This window comes from Xyrauchen texanus, chromosome 14 (genome assembly GCF_025860055.1).
Source record: "Xyrauchen texanus isolate HMW12.3.18 chromosome 14, RBS_HiC_50CHRs, whole genome shotgun sequence".
In the NCBI taxonomy this organism is placed as follows: domain Eukaryota; kingdom Metazoa; phylum Chordata; class Actinopteri; order Cypriniformes; family Catostomidae; genus Xyrauchen; species Xyrauchen texanus.
In genome coordinates, this window is record NC_068289.1 from 799804 (window position 1) to 820786 (window position 20983).

A 20983-nucleotide genomic window follows, 5' to 3' on the forward strand; every position below is an offset into this window, starting at 1 on the left:
ATTAAAATAAAGTATTAGATTAAAAGTACAGCTGTAAAATCTTTACATCATTTTAACTCTCCTAAAACTGACCAACATTCCAACACTGAAACATTCCCTTCTAAAGGAACTTTGTTCCCTTCTCACTCAAAGCGCTCGTGCTTGTTAAAGAGAGGCGTGCTGTCATAGCAACCATGATGAGTTCTGTTTCTGTTTGTTCTGCGAAGGCTGTCTCATTTAAACGAGGCTTGTTTAAAGGAGGACACTCGGTATACTGCTGCCTTGAAAGGACGCATCCTACCTAGCATGCAGCCTTCGAAACGAGACACAGCTTGAGAGTTTGAAGCACTGGTCACGTGCATGGCAACGGCTCACTCGTTAAAGGGTAAAGGCCACACCTTCTCAGTAATAATATCGAGAACATCCGTTGACTCAATGTTTATTTCAAATGTTTATTTTCAAATGTTTTTTTTTTATTGAAAATAGCCTGAAAAATCCATAAATTTGCACTTTTCCTCTTGAAAAGCAAAACAACAAAAAAAACAAATGTTGCCATTCTCTGCCCTTGTGTGCAAGACGTATACTTTATACCTGATAACATCTCAAAAAATGTGTTGAAGTGTTTCATGACCCTTTAAAGATCTCCTGTTTCACTGGCATACACTAAATTAAAGACTTATAACTTAACAAAAAAAAAGTAGGGTCATGCATTTGGTATCTTTGTTAAGAAAATGTTTAAAAACATGAATGATATGGATTATGATACATTCTTAGACTCTCAGCCTAAGAAACTTCTGATGAATAAAAAAAAATTATATCAAAAAAGAAAAAAAACGTAGAGCCAAAAATTTACTTTTATCTTATTTTTCTGGTGTAAATATGGTGGCTCCATATTTTCAATCATGTCAACTGTATCTAAAATACATATTGTATTTATATGACAAATCAGTCCAAAGTTTTAGCATTACAGAAATTATTTATCCTAGTGTACAAAATGCCTCAATGTGTCCAAAAACATCTCCAAACAAATAAAAGATAATAATTGTACATAAGAACTAATTACACATGCAAACACAACAATGACTAAAGGTTTGCATAGCATGCAGACGTGATTTTAGTCATGAGATTTCACAGAATGAGTTTCATTCTGTGTCATTTGAGTCATCATTGAGTCTGTGTCGTGTATTTGGCGCCATCTCCTGGTGGTCATATGTAACATTGTGCTTCATGTGGATTATCTAATGATCTATACATCTGATTATCTTGTGTGTGGACTCGATTGAAAGATAATCACAGACTCTAAATAATGATATGTGATATTTAAAATTCTGTAAGTAATAAATGAAAATGCGGCATTAAAGCAACACCAACATAATAGTCAAAGACATATACTAAGCTATTACTCGCTATACTTTTGTATGTGCATAAAACAAATAAGCTTGATGTATTTTACTCTTTGAGAAATTTCCAACAACATAATGACAATATTTAATGAGTTTGACATTGTAATAATATGTAAAGTGCAATTATATATAAATCATCAAAGTGTGATGTGTTTCTGATTTATCTGCAAATTTCAAAGCACTTGTTCCTTTTTGATAATAATGCCGATATGTATTGGGAAGTACAGCTTCTAAGCTTTTAAATGATACTTATTTTGTGTTGGTCAAGACTGTAGTTATTCATATTTAGACAATTATATTATATTATTGTTGATTGGATGGTTAAAGTGTTAAATCTTTATTTTGTTAAGTATTTGAGCAGTAGCTAGATGAACTGGTGTTTTGTGTAATAACTGTTACTATGTCATGTGTTTTAAAATGAAGTTGAAAATAAGCCGCCATGGGGTCTTGGTAGCTCAGCGAGTATTGATGCTGACTATCACACCTGGAGTCATGAGTTTGAATCCAGGGTGTGGTGAGTGACTCTACTCAGGTTTCCTAAGCAACCGATTGTCCCGGTAGCTAGGGAGGGTAGAGTCACATGGGGTAACCTCCTCGTGGTCACTATAATGTGGTTCTCGCTCTCGGTGGGGCGTGTGGTGAGTTGTGCGTGGACGTTGCGGAGAATAGCGTGAGCCTCCACACGTGCTGTCTCCATGGTAACACGCTCAACAAGTCACGTGAAAAGATGCGCAGATTGGTCTCAGACGTGGAGGCAACAGAGATTCATCCTCCACCACCCGGATTGAGTCACTACGCCACAACGAGGACATTGGGAATTGGGCATGCAAAACTGTGGAGACAAGGGGAGAAAATCCACACAAAAACAGGGGAAAAAAGTAAATAAGCCATCATATTCCTATAACAGAAACTATTAAAAATGATGCGTAAAACTTCACCTTCCGAATGCTTCTAAAGTTGCCATTCTCTCAGAGTGAACATTGCTGTGCAGATTTGAAATTCCCTGATGTCTTTCAAATTATGCATCAGGTTCTCTTTGGAGTTGACATCATTATAGAGAAGAACATGGTTGACATATAAAAATGCTTTGATGTTGTTTTACTTCGCTGAACCCTTACAAAACATTACTGTGATTACCATAATTGTGTACTATACTTTAAAGAATACCATGATATTATAATGGTACCAGAAACCATGGGATTGCAATGGTCCATTTTTGTTATTGAAATAAAAGAGACTTTTATTGGACTTTTAAAGAACAGAACATGAAATAATCTCAACGTTTGTCATATCGTGACACACATCATGATAATGTATTGCCGATTCCCCTACTGTTATATAGAGTTAAGGGGAAAGCTTTTCTGCCATGGCTTTCATTACCAAGTGAATGTGTTCTTTAAACCAGACACCTTTTAAACAACAAAGCAGCACAGTAGTTTTTTTCCAGCTGCATTTGGGAATAGGTGAAGAGAAATGCATAAACACACTCTCTGTATTGAGAATATTCCCCTTTATAGAGGCAAAGTGCAGCTCATTTTAATAAATAAATATGAATAAATATAAACACAGTCCCTGTGTGCAGAGCAGGCATCCTCTGATGGAAATCAAGTACAAGGATGGAAAGGAGAAACCTGAGATTAGTTTTTTCCTCCTCTGGAGTCACACATGAATAAGTGATGGAGAAAGATGGATTCAAAGTAGAGCGAGAGATTAACAGATATCCCGTGAACCTCAGAACTTACAACAAAATCCATGCTGTCACAGTTGCCTTCAGATAACAGGACTCTCGCAATCAGATGTCTTTTCCACATGAACCTCTCAAAACCTTCATATGGAACAAGATATCTGACATTTCCTTTATTTTTGTGTGACACCTTCAAATGTGCAGCCATGCTTCACAACCCTCAGGAACATCATTGTTCTGTGCCCTTGTCTTGACTCTGCAGACGGTTTATCTTAAACCTCTGTGCCTGTAGTGTAGCTATCTGAAGCCCTAGCAGAGCATGCTGGGAACCCTGATCCTAACCATAATCAGTCTTTCACAGATCTACCTTGCTGCAGAAAGCGAACATCACGCCTGCATCACCAAGTAATCTGTTTTACACTTTCAACGTCTTTTGAAACATCATAGATAAACGTGATGTTCTATGACATGCAGCACGTTTTAAAATGTGGGCCGTCTACTCAGATGCTCAAATCTTTTCATACTTAATGTTAATGTTTTTACATAACATCACTTCTAATGTTTCTCAAACTATTCCAGGAGCCTGACAGTGTCTCAAGCCTGTGAAGGTTTTTAATGGTATAAGATTTCCCAGAATTAACTTTGTGTCATAAAGCAAAAAATAAATAAATAAATCTGACTTTCCAAATATGATTTTACCAATGTTTTGCAAGATAAATAGAGAAATAAACAGACAGACAGATAGATAGATAGACACACACACACACACACACAGACAGACAGATAAATAGATAGATAGATAGACAGACAGACAGACAGACAGACAGATAGATAGACAGACAGACAGACAGACAGATAGACAGATAGATAGATTGATAGACAGACAGACAGACAGATAGATAGATAGACAGACAGACAGACAGACAGACAGATAGATAGACAGACAGACAGACAGATAGATAGATAGACAAACAGACAGACAGACAGACAGATAGATAGACAGACAGACAGACAGACAGACAGACAGACAGACAAGACAGACAGATAGATAGACAGATAGATAGCCAGACAGACAGACAGACAGATAGATAGACAGACAGATATACAGACAGACAGACAGACAGACAGACAGACAGATAGATAGATAGACAGACAGACAGACAGACAGCTAGATAGACAGACAGACAGACAGACAGATAGACAGACAGACAGACAGACAGACAGACAGATAGATAGACAGACAGACAGACAGACAGACAGACAGATATATATATATATATATATATATATATATATATATATATATATATATATATATTTATTAAGAGACTTTTTTGTCTTTTGTATTATTATTGTCCGAATGTTTGGTGGCAAGGAAATGTCAAGACCGGAACTCTTGGAACTTTAATTAAATACCTCTGCTATGGCCTGAGAGAAAACAGCACAGGATGTGTGTGCATGTGTGTGTTTACACGAGACAATGGCAGACACATAAACTGAGAACAGGAGGTCCCTGCTTATCAGTGAAAAAAGGAAGGCAAGCCTCCTCTCCCCCACCCTTATCGTCCCTTGCTACCTGTATGATCGCATAAGCCTCGGGTGAGAACACACAGAGCCACATAGGCAGCGTCTGACAGCGCAGATTAGAGCTGAGGTCTAGAGTGGGCTGCTGTTTGTGTGCTATTTGGACATCAAATTCAAAAACACTCATTTATTGTTAACTCATCGTTTGAAATCAAACGTGAGGTGCATACTAATGCTAGCCTTGCTGGCTGTGATCGCTCGCTCTCTGTCTGAATCCAACTTCAAAGGCTACGATAAGAGTCTCTGAAGTGCTTTCAGTGCTTGCCATGGTTGCTGTGGCAATGGTGGCAGCATTCATATTCACAATGATAGGTTGGAATATTATGGTGAAGATCCGGAAATTGGTTGGTTGCAATATGGCGAGCATGATTTACAACCCCAATTCCAAAAAAGTTGGGACAGTATGAAAAATGCTAATAAAAACCAAAAGGAGTGATTTGTAAATTATATTCACCCTTTGCTTAACTGAAAACACAACTACACATTATATGATGTTTTACCTTGTGAATTTCAAATCACATCATCTCGATGCGTAAAGGGCAATAAACATCATTTATCTGTAATGGCACTGCCGAATTCTCTGGGCTCGGTCTCATCTTAGATGGAGAGTAGAACAGTGGGCCATGTGTTTTGGTCCGATTATTCCACATTTAAAATAGTTTTTGGATAACACAGTCATCGTGTTCTCCATGCCAAAGTGGAAAAGGACCATCCAAGATGTTTTCAGCATGAGGTCCAAAAGACAGTGTCTGTATGGGGCAGAGGTGTGTCAGTGCCCATGGCATGGGTAACTCACACATCTGTGAGGGCATTATTAATGAAGACAGATATGTACACATTGTGGAGCAGCATATATTGCCATCCAGCATTGTCTTTTCCAGGGACGTCCCAGAATTTTCAGCAGTGCCTAAATGCTTAATAAGTGTTATTTCACAGTGGGAAACATTCGACTGTCCCAACTTTTTTGGAGTGTGTTGTAATAATCTGATTTGAAATGACTGTACAAAAATTACAATAAATTATATTTAATTCACAAAACATGATATAATTTACAAATCACTCCATTTTGTTTTTATTAAAATTTTTCATACTGTCCCAACTTTTTCGGATTTGGGGTTGTGAAAAAGCTCAAGTGGATTTTCTGCGATAGTAATGTGTGTGTTTGTGCAGCTAAGTTCTGCTCGCTATGTCTGTCTGTCTGTCTGTCTGTCTGTCTGTGTGTCTATCTATCTGTCTGTCTGTCTGTCTGTTTGTGTGTCTATCTATCTGTCTGTCTGTCTGTGTGTCTATCTATCTGTCTGTCTGTCTGTGTGTCTATCTATCTGTCTGTCTGTCTGTCTGTCTATCTATCTATCTGACACATGAAGATTGTTTCATTTTGCTGTTTTAGAGACAGATGCCAGTAACATCTACAGTTTATAGACCTTATTCACAGCAGCGCCATCTTTGATTTTTGATGGGAATGACAACGAGGCTGTGAGGGATAGATGTACAGTATCTTCAATGAGTTGTACTGCAGAAACATTGAAAAAAAAAAAACTTTCCAAGAACATTCAGTAGACAAAAAACTCCAGACAACATGACTTTTGGAAAATCAGGTGGGATCTGGGAGCTTTATATAGCTTTATATCATTCAAGCCATTGAAGAGATGGCAAGTCTATCCCTCACAGCCTCATTTTCACTCCCATTAAAAAATAAAGATGGCGCTACTGTGAAAAAGGACTATTGCTGCTCACTTTATGTTTAGACCACTATGGTCTGCTGTCATTAAAATAACCCCTTTTGCAGCTGTACTATGTGGCACCTCATGTCACAGGCCAGGGGAGAGGATTTTTGCTTAGCGTGAAAGGGCATAAATGAGGTGTGTTTGGTGCTAGAGAGGATACTGAGATGAAAGATCAGTGCTATCTACACCCCAGTGTGCCTGTGGTGTACACGACTCCACAGTTTTGTCACGCTATTCACTTAAAGGTGCTGTAAAGCTGTTGAATTAGCCACGCTCCCTCATTCAAAATCCCCACCCTCCAAAGATAAATTTGAGACAAAAACTGAGCAAAACAGCAGCATTGTTTGTTCCTGTGGCTGTCAAATTCACTGGCAAAATAATGCCCTCAACTGACAAACATTATGAATCATAGCCTCAATGATTCGCTTAAAATTAGAACGAGCAAAATGATTGACAGGCAGAAAGAAGACACATTTTTGTTTGCTGGTGAAATATCTCAGGACAAATATTTCATTAATATCTTTAAGGGAGTTGGACATGAAAAAATCACTTATAGCACCTTTAAAGTGTAGAAACGATGAGATGGGGCAACATTTGTCATGGTGTCCAGGTGGAACCAATACGGGGGCTGGACTGTGGTCCACTAATTGGTGACCACTGGGCTATAGCCTACCTTACACAAAGAAAGAGCCAGACATGGTCTTACATGGCCATGGTTGATTCCCTGAAAAGTAAAAACACTATGGCTCTGTGGTGCTGTAAAAACATTCCTCTGTTTGTTATAACATCTCGACCAGATGGACACAGCAACATCGGCTCAGCCAGTGGCATGAGTTGGGGGTGGGACTATCTGTTTATTTGACCATTGGAAGACAGGGAGTCATTATATTTGTAATTCTGTTTAGTGATGCTAGTGGCATAGAAATTATACACTTCCACTTTAAATGGAAAATAAGATAACTTAAAGTATAAGGTATAGTTTTATAGTTAAGGTATAGTTCACCCAAAAATTTAAATTTACTCTCGCAGATGTGTTTGGCTTGATTTCTTTGGCAGAACAGAAACAGAGATTTTTAGAAGAATATCTCAGCTCTGTAGGTCCATACAATGCAAGTGAAGTTCAAATAATAGACAAAAAACACATAGCTTCCAAAACACAGTGTACATGCAACTTTTAGACATTCTGTTTAAAGCATTTGCAATTGTTAGTACAAATATTTTTACTAAAATAAATAAAAATTGGCACAGAGATTTAATAGTCCAATTTCAGCATGTTTTGCAATTGATTGTTAGAGACAGCACATTTGAAGGCAGATATTCAGAGTGAAAATTCCATATTTTTTAAACAAGCTGGTGGCAGACCCAGCAATGTTGTGTAAATGCATTGCCTTATAGAAAACATAAATAATTGATTGGAGAGGAAGGAAAATCGGTGTGTTCACCTAGACATAAAGATGAACAGAGGAAGAAGAGCACATTATGCCGTGCTTGCATTGACTGTTACTGTGTTAGAGGACACTAACATGCCTCATACAGAGAGCAGAGACAAAGAGTCATCTCTTCTGATGAGACAAGATTCAACGCTGTGCTGGACATTCCATCAGAACGAAATTAAATTTGAAGCCCAGAGAGGAGAAGGAGAGAGAGAGAGACAGAGCGAGAGAGACTCGTTTAGATATGACATATCTTTCCTGTATTCTTTCTGCCTTTGTCTTGCACTAAAACAATCACACTTTTTCATCATTTGTTGAACCTGCCAGCAGTCAAAACACTTTTTATAGGTCTCTCTCTCCACTCTTTCAACTCTTAGTCCCTCTTGAGTTGGTAATATTAGTAAGAAACTATTTTACTCCACCTAAATATGTTGACACATGATACATTTTACAAATTGTTTGTTGGCCGGATAGAGTCTCTGGTTTGGGTTATGTTGTTTTAGAAAGTCTTTTTTATAGCTTTTTTGTTTATTTTGCTGGCTGGTATGACAGTGGCCTTGGGATTTACCACCAAACCTATTCATATGAATGCTGCATCAAGCAAATCTTTACATGTTTTGTCTTTCCCTGATGTCTTTATGTCACGTCAATCTCACGAGATTCTTACACTGCTGCAATTTGAAGTCGCACAGCGAGGAGGAGCGTTTGCAAAAATCATTTTAGATGTATAGTAATTCTTGATGACCAATTCAAGCTCTAAAATAAATATTTTACATAATACATGTTATAACTTTAGCTCTACATCTACTGTCGGTCATGAGATATTGTTGGTCAGTTGAGAAGTTCATCAATCAGATATGTTGATTAGAGTCTGACTGGGTGTTGTAGTGGTAACTAATTTGCCTCATGTTTAAGAGGCTCCGCGTTCTAATCCACCCGTATGCAACTTTATATTTTAATAAACACAGATTGCATCCGCACCTCAGTAAGATTTATAATAATATGTGCCTTACAACCGGTGCCACTTCAGCTGATCGTTAGCATGTTGGCCATTTCTGCATCAACTACTCCATTGATAAGCACAGCGCTGGATGCAACAGATGTAGCAACAGCCAAACACTTGCCCTAGATGGCTCAGTTCTTTACCACAGGGGAAATCCGCCAGCGTCTGAATTTGAATCAAACAGTAGGTGCTGAGCTGCCTGAAGCCATTTAGGCGGAGAACAGAGGTCTCACTGAAACAGTTTCAGAGGCTCTTGGGGCATATGGTGTCCTCGGTGGCAGTCACACCGCTTGGGTTGATGCATATGAGAAGACTCCAGCAGTGGCTTCAGACTTGCGTTCCGAGATGGGCATGGTGCCACGGCACGCATCATGCGGCCATCACGCCGATCTGCTGCCGCACGTTCAGGCCTTGGACAAACCTGTGGGCAGGGGTCCTCTTACAGCAAGTGTCTGGGCGTGTCGTTGTTATGACAGACACCTCCAAGTTAGGCTGGACAGGGCCGAGACTGCGTTGATATATCAACTACGTACCTCGAGTTGCTGCCGGTATTGCTGGCCCTGCAGAGGCTTCGGCCATTTATCCAAGGCAAGCACGTGTTGGACCGGACAGACAAAACGGCAACGATAGCTTATATAAACCGCCAAGACAGCTTACGCTCATGTCGCAACTTGCCCGCTGTCTCCTCCTCTGGAGTCAGCAGCAACTGAATTCATTGCAGGCCACTCACATCCCGGGTGACCTCAGCTGTACCGTGGATGTGTTGTCATGGCAGGTGACGCTCAAGGAAGAGTGCAGACTCCAACTCCAGGTGGTCCAGCTGATTTGCAGTTGATTCGGCGAACCACAGGTAGACCTGTTTGCCTCCCGGGAATCCTCCCACTGTCCGCTCTGGTATTCTCTGACCAAGGCTGGTGCACAACTGGCCCCAGGGGCTGTGCAAGTATGCGTTAAAATAAAAAATATATTTGTGCAAGGTCAGGGAGGACGAGGAATATGTCATCCTCGTGACGCCGTACCGGCACACCCAGACTTGGTTCTCGGAACTCACGCTCCTCACGACAGCCCGAGGAGTGTGGCATCCTCATGGGCACTAGCCAATGGCGCCTCTCTAGCAGACTTCTGCAGAGCAGCAGGCTGGGCAACACCCAATAACTTTGCAAGATTTTATAACCATCAGATTGAGCTGGTTTCGTCCCGTGTGTTGTCAGGTACAAACAGGTAAGTATATGGGGAAGCTGACCGGTTGTACCGCTTGCATACAGCACCTTTCCCCTCCTGGAGGGGAGGTTGTATGCTTTTTTCCTCCATTTGAGTTCACGAGATGGTGAACCCTGGATGTCTTTCCCAACTCTTCCACGTGCGGCTGGCAAGCCCATGTGGTGTTTTTGTCACATGTTAACCTCCCCTTCATGTATGATGTGGTCTCCGGTATGTATTTCCCTCCTGGGAAAGAATACCTTCCCTGACACGAATACATTTGGCCCCAGCCGAAAACACTTTGGGGAGAAAAAAGAGAGAATATTTTGTGGCTGGAGCGGCCTGTTCCCATTGTAGATACATCTATGCCCCCCCGGGTGTGAGGGACTGTGCACCGTTAACCTCAGGGAATGAGACGTTGTGTTCCTCTTGCCACAACGCTGTACTAGACCGCTAATGTCTTGGCTCCTCAGCGCAAAACCTGTATGAGTGGTTGCTAGCCAGCTCCTTTAATACCCGTATGTATGGGTGAGTGGCATGCAAATTCCACTTGCCAATACCCATTGGCCTTTTCTCAAAGATCAGAGGTGTTTGGGGCTCCTAAGTGTGACCCCTAGTGTCACTACATCAACACAACGTCTTGTTCCCTCCATCAGAGAACGGAAGATACAACAGTAACCAAGACGTTAATCGAGAATAAACACAGATTTTGAATACGCTTGAATATATTTTGAATGCGTAAAAATCACTCTATCTATATACTGTATATTTATATATATACACTTATTTTCCGGTCAAAATGCATTTATTTCATTCTTAGAAAAGAAAAGAAAACAGTATTTAACAATAATGCTTTATTAACTTTTTCCAAACAAATCTCTCCACATTATAAATATAGAAATGCTCTAAAATAGCACCAATTCAAGTAAGAATAAACGTTTTGTCAAGTCTAAGGGGGATGTTGACTGAGTGAAATTGCAAAGATTATGGCAATGCACATTAAATCTCTTAAACTCTCATCCACCACAATCTTAATCAGCTGGCACACTGTGGCTATCGGCTTTGCTACAGCAATCGTGGAGCCACATTCATGATTCACGACAGAGCATCAGCACCAACTGCTGCTTTGAAGTCCACATGAAAAGCACTGGTAAAAATCATCTCATTCTGCTTTTTTGTGATAGTCAAGACATGATGTACTTTTTTGGTAATTAAATTGCGCCTTACAAAGGCAGCAAAGTATTTGATTTCTGTCACAATTCCAATCTGTGTTTTATAAAACAAATATAGTCTAGAGGTCCTTTTCCCCATTATGTGTTTGTGGTGTGTGTGTCAGTGTAATGGTCCGGGTGGACACATAGCAAAGGTTCCACCATTTTCCGACCAGTGTTTATACAGGTGTGGCAGCGGGGGCGTGGTCAAGCGCCCGTCCGGGAGAGGAAAGCAGTAAGGACGCTTACACCTGAGCTAAATTATGCCTAACACCTGTCTCTAATTCCAGTGAGCACGAGGAGAGCGGCATAAAAGCAGACACAGAGCCTCCAGTAGAGAGAGAGAGAGAGACACGTCAGTCTAGTGTTGGTGTGGTCCAAACTGTCGAGAGTACTGTTTTAGTTACCTGACATAAGTTTACGAGAAGTTTTATTATAGAAAGTCATGAGAACTGCTAAGTGGACATTAAAGAACCTTACCTGAGTGGAACGGCTTGTCTTCGTGTCCTCTTTGAACCTTCTACAACAGGTTTATGCTTTATTAACAGTAAATGTTAATTAACGCATTAACTTTGATGGCTCTAATAAAAATGGATCAGTGGCAGTCTGGGTGAGGAGTTTTGTGTAACTAGAGGTAACTTTGGGACCTGGAGCTGGTACAGTGAAATGAAGAATTAATTTGGCACCATGGAAGTCGTCGCAAAGGAAGAGAAGGAGGCAAAAGGAAAATAAATAAGTACACATCTCAAACAAAGACTCAAGAAAAGACCTGCTGCAGAAATCCTGGTAGAAAAAGAGTCATTATGATGGACAGGTCGTGGTCTGGTGGAACTGAAGGTCAGTCGATTATGAGAACTGGTGCGGATCGAAGCAGTCTGTGTGAGAAACAAGCAACAGACAAAGAGAGTTTGGGGTGAAGAAAAAGCTCTACAGGAGTGGAAGATGTGTTTTGTTCTACGTCAGTGAACCAAAATTGCTGCTGATATAACCATCGAAAATTCGGCTTGGTTTCAAATGAGTTTTTAAAGTATTTCAAAATCTGTGAGTGTGCTAGATCTCCAGTCCTGTAGTGTACGCTTGGCTTTACACTCAAATCATTTGATAATCGTACTGAAAGAGAGACGATTAAACATTTCCAGAACACTCCTACCCTTCAAAAGCATAAACGAAAATCCTGTTGATGTTCCATGAAAACAGTTAAGTTTGATAATTAATGAAGTATAACAGCAGACTTCAAAAAATTGTATCAGACTTTGTTTTGGTTTTCGCCCCTGACAGCTGAATCTTCTAAGAAGAAAAAACTATGTTCTCTTTTCTTTTAGTTGGCATACCCCAATGTGAAGAGATAATAACATTTGTCCTTGTATATTATTGAATCTAATGGTTTATATGTATGAGTGTGTTGCAAAAGTGGAACGCCGTAAAATGTAGGTCATGTGCTAGATTGTGCACCTGTCCTCTTGTTACCTTATTTTGCCCATAGCAACCACATCTCTTGCAGCCTCAGCACCATTGATTGTAGAATGATGAGTTGACAAATGCAACCTCAGCATCCTGCCAGGGGCCAGACTGACGATCTCTCACTACCACATGGGGAAACTGTCTGATACTACAAAGTACTAGAAGCTGAGAGAGAGTTTGGGTGGAATAATATTGGACTTCTTATGCAGTGTTAGATGAAACATGAATATAAAGCAAATAAATGTTTAACAGTTATGCCTAAACCATATGAGAACCACTGAAAAGTGTCTGTAAGGCTTAACAACTATCTAGCTATTATCTACTATGATCTTATATAAAAGAATATTCCAAGTTATATGTATTGTATATGATATACAATCACTTAGAACTTTAATAGGAACACTATGGGCCTAATAAAGTGCCCAAAGTGGTCTTCTGCTGTTGAAGCCCATCTCAAGGTCCGACGTGTTCTGCATTCTGAGATGCTATTCTGTTCACTGCAATTGTACAGAGTGGCTATCTGAGTTATCGTAGCCTTTCTGTCAGCTCGAACCATTCCAGCCATTCTCCGTTGACTTCTCTCATCAACAAAGCATATCCATCCGCAGAACTGCCACTCACTTGATGATTTTAGTTTTTGGCACCATTCTGAGTATATTCTTGAGTTAGTTGTTTATGAAAATCCCCCATCTGGCAGCAACAATCATGCCACTGTCGAAATCACTGAAATCAAATTGTTTCCCACTCTGATGGTTGATGGTTGATGTGAATATTAACCAAAGCTCCTGACCCGTATATGCGTGTTTTTATGCACTGCACTGCTGCCACAGAATTGACTGATAAGATAATTGCATGAATAGGTAGGTACAGGTGTTCCTAATAAAGTGCTCAGTGAGTGTAAATTCAATATTTGGCATGTCATTGATTATCACTGAAATTTGGACTCCCAGCACAGAAGTGCATTTATAATTGAAGGCTTATATTGGGGCATCTTTAAAATATAAATCTTTCACACTGTTCTGAAAGTATAACCATAACTGTTGCATGTATAAACACATGTATTAGCATTAGACTAGTGTGACAGAATTGCTTATTAATCTTGTCAGTTCAAAGTCTGTACAGCAATTTATTAGTAAACTAAATGAGTTTCTCTGTTGCCATGGTTCACATTGGCCACAATATCACCATAAGCCTACCCTACACACTATAATTTGTTATTATTAGCTATAAATCTTTTAATTTAATCATGTTTGTTCAAATGATTAGGCCTAGCAGGGATGCTGCTACTGTGGTTGTACATTTACTGCAAGTGTATGTTCCTCAAAACTACCTGCACATAGAACAGTCTGTGCTGTTGAACTCGTCTTACCAAGATTTAATTTAACACTTTATTTATCACCCAAAATGGACTTCTAATGTAGATTTACAGCAGAAATTGACAATGCATGACAAGAGTCCCACAGACAACACACAACATGATGATGCAACAAGCAGACCTGTCAACTACCGGCGTAGTTTGGATTTATTTACATTCATTACAGAATAAGCCTGTTCACATACCGTATGTAGGTGCTACCAAACATGCACAGAAGCCCAGAGGCAAAGGCTGCTAGTTTGGGATATTATGGAAATAGATACAGGTTTGTCTTTCAACACAGATCTGCACTGTAAGTCAATCAGTTCTATATGTAGATCGGCTGTAACATCAGCGGGGTTATAAGATAGCGGCGAAGTAAATAGTCTGATTTTTGGCTCAAGCTGTTGCAGTACTTGAAAACATCTTTAGGTCTGAAATCTTTAACTTGAATTGTTCTTTCAGTATCTTTCAGTGAGCAGAAATGTGCAGGGTTGTTCTCTGAAAGCCGCGTCTCCCACCTGTCAATTTTTCGCTGAAATGTGCGAATGTCATCAAAGTACTCTGTTAAAAGTCGGTTTTTAGCATGTTCAAATGGTCAGTGATGTCCAGCAGCTTAACCATGGCACATCCGTGTGGTAGGGTAGGCCATGGCTAATATCCCGTTTATTAAGTAAGGCATCAAACTGACGGTGGGTCAGTCCTCTCGCACGAATGACGTTTGCTGTCTTAGTCGCCACACTCATGACATGCTCCATTTTTTGTGACTTGCTGCATAATGCTTCCTGGTGAATAATACAATAAATACCCCAGAACACATTACCTCCACATGATTTCACCTTCTCCTGTTATTTGTGAACAACCACTCCTTTTCTTCCACACATTGAAGGGGCCCGTCCATTGAGAGCCCAATCCACACCTAGCTGCTCCGAGGACCCAACCAGGCAACTGAAAATGTCATCGGCAGTGGTCAGTCACTGGAATAAGTCCCACAAACTCTTCTGTGAATTTCAAACATTTGTCTACTCCCCTGATGAAAACAGCAAGTTGAGCCACACTTTTAAAATCGGTGCTCTCGTTGATTGCAATGGTAAATCATGTGAAAGTTTTAACCTTGTCTTTTAATTGACTGTCCAAGTTGTGTGCCAAATCTGTCAGCTACCGTCTTTCTTGACAAACTTATATTTGCAAATGTCTGCAGCTTGTTGGGACATACCAGTTCAGCTGCTTTGGGCATGCATGTTTTAACGAATTCCCCTCGAGAAAAAAGCTTTAAATTAGATGCAATTTCTTGGGCAATGATGTAACTAGCTTTTACAGCAGCATCATTCATCTCCCGACTATGAGTAAAAACAAGTGTTAGGACCAACCCATTTACCTGTTCTGTCTGTGCCTGCCCAGTATACTGGCTGTACTTCATTGCATGTTTGTTTCATAGTGCCATTGAATATTCAATTCTTTGAGGTCCTCCTTGCTGAGAGCAAATTAAACAGATTTAATAACTTCCCAGAAGAGATATACTGATGTCAATTTATCTTGAAATACACGGCATTCAGAATCCACCTTCGGCTTCTTTGAAAAAATACATTTTCACACGATACATAAAGAAAACCCGCAAGGATTACTTAAGTACCGGATAACGTTACAGTCTATCAACACAGACGCGATTTCTAGTGGTGCTAACAGTAACTGCATCTGCATGTGGGCATTTCTGCAACTGCATTAAATTAAATTTACTTCAGCTGTGGTCCGCAGAGAATCATCTTGCAGGCCGAAAACGGCCCGCGGGCCATATGTTTTACACCCCTGTTCTAAAGATCAATAAAAGCTGGGTTCTTGAGGCATTATGTGATATTTTGGCTTTTTCTTGTCCCAGTCTCTCGTTCATTTCTAGTCCAATAACATTTACACCAGTGTTGTGTTGAGTGTGCACACAAACATGAAAGAGTTATTTCCCCATTCTCGCTCTGACGTTACTTTGCCACTTTTCTTGTGCCTCTTGTACTTGGCACATCCTTAAACAATACCAGAGAAATAATTTCACCAGAGACTGTCTAAGCACATTTCCTGACCTGTCACTCCCTGCCTTTGAAATACTGCTGAATAGAAAACCTTGATGAAAACACTTTGAGAACTTTCTGAAACTCGGAAAGTCAGAGTGTGAATATATTTCCTATTGAAACAGGAAGTTGGGGAAGGACATATTGAAGGGATTTAAAAAAATAGTCAATAGCCTTTAGTTTAAGACAGTTTGTCAAACCATGCTTGTGATTGGAACTACTGTATACTGCACATTATCCACTTTATGCTGCATACTATATTAAAATAGTTAGTGAATAAGAATGAGTGCACTAGTATATAGATGGCCTCAAAGCTAACAGAGTTGGACTTTAAACCATAAAAATCTCAATTTGATTTAACTAGGTCACATGCACAATATCCATAATGAAGATTTTTCATTTTCATCATTCAGTTATCTATTTAAGGTATTTATCACTCTCTCTCTCTCTCTCTCTCTCTCTCTCTCTCTCTCTCTCTCTCTCTCTTTTCAGATCAACAAAGACACATCCAGGTCCAGTTGTTCATCTGAGTGATAGTCCAAAAGATGAAGGAAAGGTGAGAAATGCTTTCCTTCATTTTCTTTTTGCTTTTAATCTTCTTTCTACCATTGCCCTTTTTAAGGACTCAGGAACTTTCTTGACTCCTTGAATAAGAAAACTAAACTTTCAGAAAACTAAAAACAAATGTGCACATATGCGTGCTTACTAAGATTAAATAAGCGTTAATGTTCCTTTGACTGCTGGAGTTCATTTTAATAGGCGCTTTGCGTGCATTGGCACAGGACTGGTTAATTAACACTCATTGGGATACATGCACACATACACTTGAACTGGAGTTCACCCCAGCTACTTCTTTTAGCATGTAGTATCTTGTATTGGGATGGAAATGCAAGCTAAAGTCTTTCTTTCTCTCTCATACACACACACACACACACACACACATATAAACACACACAAGTAGATGTTAGGCCAAATTTTCCAAATTGTTCTTTCCATACAAGAAAAGTGGATGGTGAGTTTTACTGCCAAGCTCTAAAAGTACAAACAAACAAACAAACTCGCCATTAACATATAACAAAAGAAGCCCACGTGATGCTCTGTATTTCAAAACCTTTTGAAAAAGTGTTCATTGATACTTTTCATCTCTGGCAAAACACACATCTCTCTTTTACACTTGTGTACAATTCATAAATGGTGCCTTTAGATGTGTTGATATCGTTGAGGTTCTCGCGTCATGTGACCAGTCACAATACAATTTATGTGACCACAAATGACATTTGATGTGACGGCGATGGGAAGATTATCAGTGAAAGGCTTATTTTGCAATCTTTCATCCCAGAATGGATTTGTATGGCTTTCTATGATCGAAGACAAGTTTTATGGACTACTTTTATGGTGCTTTTTTGAGACTTATTGGAACAATGAACCATATTCCTCTTTTCTTGTGTGGAAACGATAAGCTCAGACATTCTGCTTAACATCTCTGTGACAGGGCGGAAGGGCGGGGCCAGTTTGTGATTATACACACCCAGTCTCTTATCAGGCTAATCAAGCCTCCGAGAGGGATAAAGGCCGACTGCGGAGATCGTTTATGGTCAGCTGACCGTCGTGTGTTTATGTTTGTGTCTTTTGGTTTATTTCTTCATTAAACTATTATTTATATTGTCAAGCCGTTTCTCGCCTCCTCCTTTCCATTGAATTGCGTTACACTGGTGCCAAAAGACACAAACATAAACACACGATGGTCAGCTGACCGTAAACTATCTCTCTCTATCGCACCACCGTCTGCAGTCGGACTTTATCCCTCTCGGAGGCTTGATTAGCCGGATAATGGACCGGGTGTGTAGAATCACCCTCCGCCCTGATGCATTATGGCAATTCATAAAGACGGGCTTTGGGGAACCAGTAAGCTTTTGGAAAAGGGGACAACAGAAGAGTTTAGTTTTAATAACATAACTGTTCTGAAAATAATTTCAGCTCAAGGGCTTTTGAATTAATCAGTAAACGGGTCAAGCATTCCTGTTATGCAGGACATTTTCATGCCCCAATTATATGCCTTAATGTATTGGATAAAATATGAAACAATTAGTTTTCTCAATTTGGCCCTATAATAGCCAATAGCCTTTAGTTCAAGACATTTCGCTAAACCACGATTCTGGTTAGAATGCTTAATAGCCACTGCTTACTACTGAATACAGCCTATTATTAACATATAGTTAATGAGGAAGAAAGAGTGGACGAGTATATAGATGGAACAGAGATGAACACGTTAGTTTTCTGAATATCTCAATTAACTCAACATATTGTATTGAATTGGTATATCAATTCAAGTGAATTGTAGATCATTTCCCTACTTTGGTTTGAGCATGTACCTGGATGCTTTATACTAACGTCATAAAATGAAAACTGGTAATGTAAAAATGCATATGACAAATTTCAAAGGATAGTTTAAAAATATCACGATTAACTTCAAAGACCCTCATGTAAGCTAACTATTAGTCCCTCACTGAGCTCTGGCCAAATTTATCTCTTTATATCCATCCTATTAGGCATCATGTTCATTTTGTTTCCATTGTGTTCATAAAGTTTAAGTGCCTGCATTGGACCAGAGCATATTTCTGTCTTAAAAAATAAGTCTTGTATACCCTTTTATAGATACTTCCTTAAATTTCAACACAGGGATATTCATTTTGTACATCTCTCGAAAGGTACTGCATAACTGTACCTTGAATGACCCAAATTAATATGTGATTTAGCTTGAGATGATTGGTGTGGTTTTAATGTAGCTACATGTGAAAAGAATACATTAAAGAAAGGAAAATCAGAGAGAGATGGAGTTCAGGGAAGGAAGTGTACATGCGGAGGTGAAGATATCAGTAGTAACTGCTGAATCCACTGGAATCCACACACTTTTGAATTAATGAGCTTTTCCAAGCATTGCACACACTCACTCTCACACATATATGATGAAGCCAAAACACTCTTGTATGTGTGTAGCCACTTTAGTTTGGTCTGCGAGATAAGAGAAGACGAAAGGTTTAGAGGGAGTCTGCTTTAATCAACACTCTGTGAAGTCCACTTAAATAATAAATGAGTCCAAGCACCGGCATGTCTGTTTTGTTATGAACCAAATCAGCCAAAAGGCCGCTAACATTGCAACACACACCATTGGTTCTGTTTTCACTATTTACTGCTGCTTTCTGTCTTTCTCTTATGTGTGTGTTTGTCTTTCAGTTGCTGATAGGTTTTGAGAGCGGTACAATAATAATGTGGGACCTCAGGGCCAAAAGAGCCGACTTTAGAATATACTATGATGAGGTAAGTCTCAATATGTGTGCACATGAAATGTCTTCACAATAATAGCAAAATCAGAAATCGCCTACATTGTGAGGACCAGCCAGTGGTTCCAAGGGAAACAGCTTTATGAACATACAAAATACTGTCTTGATAAAAATCTGCAGGTTTCTGTAAAGGGCTACAGTGTTCCTGTAGTTACATTGGTAACGCAAGGTCATGTGTCAGGGAATAAACATATGTATCCATTGAATGCACATTACGGTAATCATTTTACGCTCTCCATTGTCCAAATAAATGTACTTTTGGTGCATACAAATTGTCTCTTCTGCAAGCCTTTTTCTGATGCTTATTTACAACAACGCTGCAAACAAGTCACTTTTTCAGATTTAATTTCCCTTCTCTTGCCATGTGGATGCAGCATAATCACTACTTGGCACACAGCTTTATCTTCCTTTCTGAAAAGGGAACTGGATCCTGCAGCCAGCTGCGTACATTCAACCCTCCAAAACACCTTTCAATCACAGCGCCCCTTGGCACACATCAGCACGTCGACCTCGCTAAAGCCCACAAACATCCAGAAATTCGCCATTTTTTTCTCCTTCCAGCCTTTTACTGTTGGTTTGAATGCAGTGACAGTGCTCTCTGATCATCTGTCAGCGATGACTGTGCCGAGGCAGCACAGGGTGCCATAGCTCGGCAAGCATTTGTCAGAGTTGGTAAATGGAAATATCTTGGGGTCTGCTAATTGCTAGTTTAGATGCCTGCGTGGCATGCCCATGTGTGTGGAAATAAAGTGCTTTTAATACAAAGAAGGTTTTTGAACAGGGGAGGGAGAGAGAAACTGAGAAAAGTGCAGAGGAATCAAAAAGACAGGAGGCAATGAGACCGGGGACATGTTTATAAGCGGGGGTGTCACAAGCAAAGACAAATGGATTGGAAGGTACAGAAATCTCATCACAAAGTAGGCTTAAAGGTGTGGTCACACTAGATTATCTTCCGTTCACTTCCATTCAAACATATGCCAACGCAGGAGAGCAAAAAACATATGCGTAGTACTTTCATCTCTCTCTCTCTCTCTTCATGAACGGGAAGCACAGGCTATTGGTTTTGGTGTCTGCTAATACCAAAAGCTGCTCAAACTACTGCTCAACTATGCAACATTTCAATGAAAATAAATAACTAAGATCAAAGATGTTTTTGCAACAGTTAAAAGTGCCAAAAGACACATGAACCTTTTATGAAACAAAATAAATTCATTATGTCAGATTACAAATAACTGAGCCAAATGTGAGCCACTGAACACTCAACAGTGGAGCTTTCACATTTCATTAGCTGTCAATCATGTACATCAGACGTTTAATTATTGGTTGTTTGTAGCAAAGTCCCACCCATTCAAAAACTTGATCAATCATTATATAGAGAAGTCGGGCTTCCATGCCGGTCAAACATACATTGATTGTAAAAGCCTAATGTCCAGTATTGATTGTTTTGAGCATCTCGTCCAATCACATCGATCTCATGTTTAATTTATAAAGATAATTTGTATAAAAATTAAACTCTTGGTGGTGGAAGCCGTGCATCCTGTGT

General features: G+C 39.7%; 1 protein-coding gene across 9 annotated transcripts in view; it reads left to right on the plus strand.

Annotated features, from left to right (window-relative positions):
* The window catches only part of LOC127654653 (syntaxin-binding protein 5-like), a 184760-nt gene that overhangs the window by 92727 nt on the left and 71050 nt on the right, over nt 1–20983 (plus strand). For all 9 annotated transcript variants that reach the window (XM_052141891.1, XM_052141894.1, XM_052141892.1 and 6 more), the window contains exons 6-7: nt 16592–16655; nt 19334–19417. In XM_052141891.1, coding sequence (XP_051997851.1) covers nt 16592–16655; nt 19334–19417 — 148 coding nt within the window. The remainder of the gene's footprint in view (nt 1–16591; nt 16656–19333; nt 19418–20983) is intronic.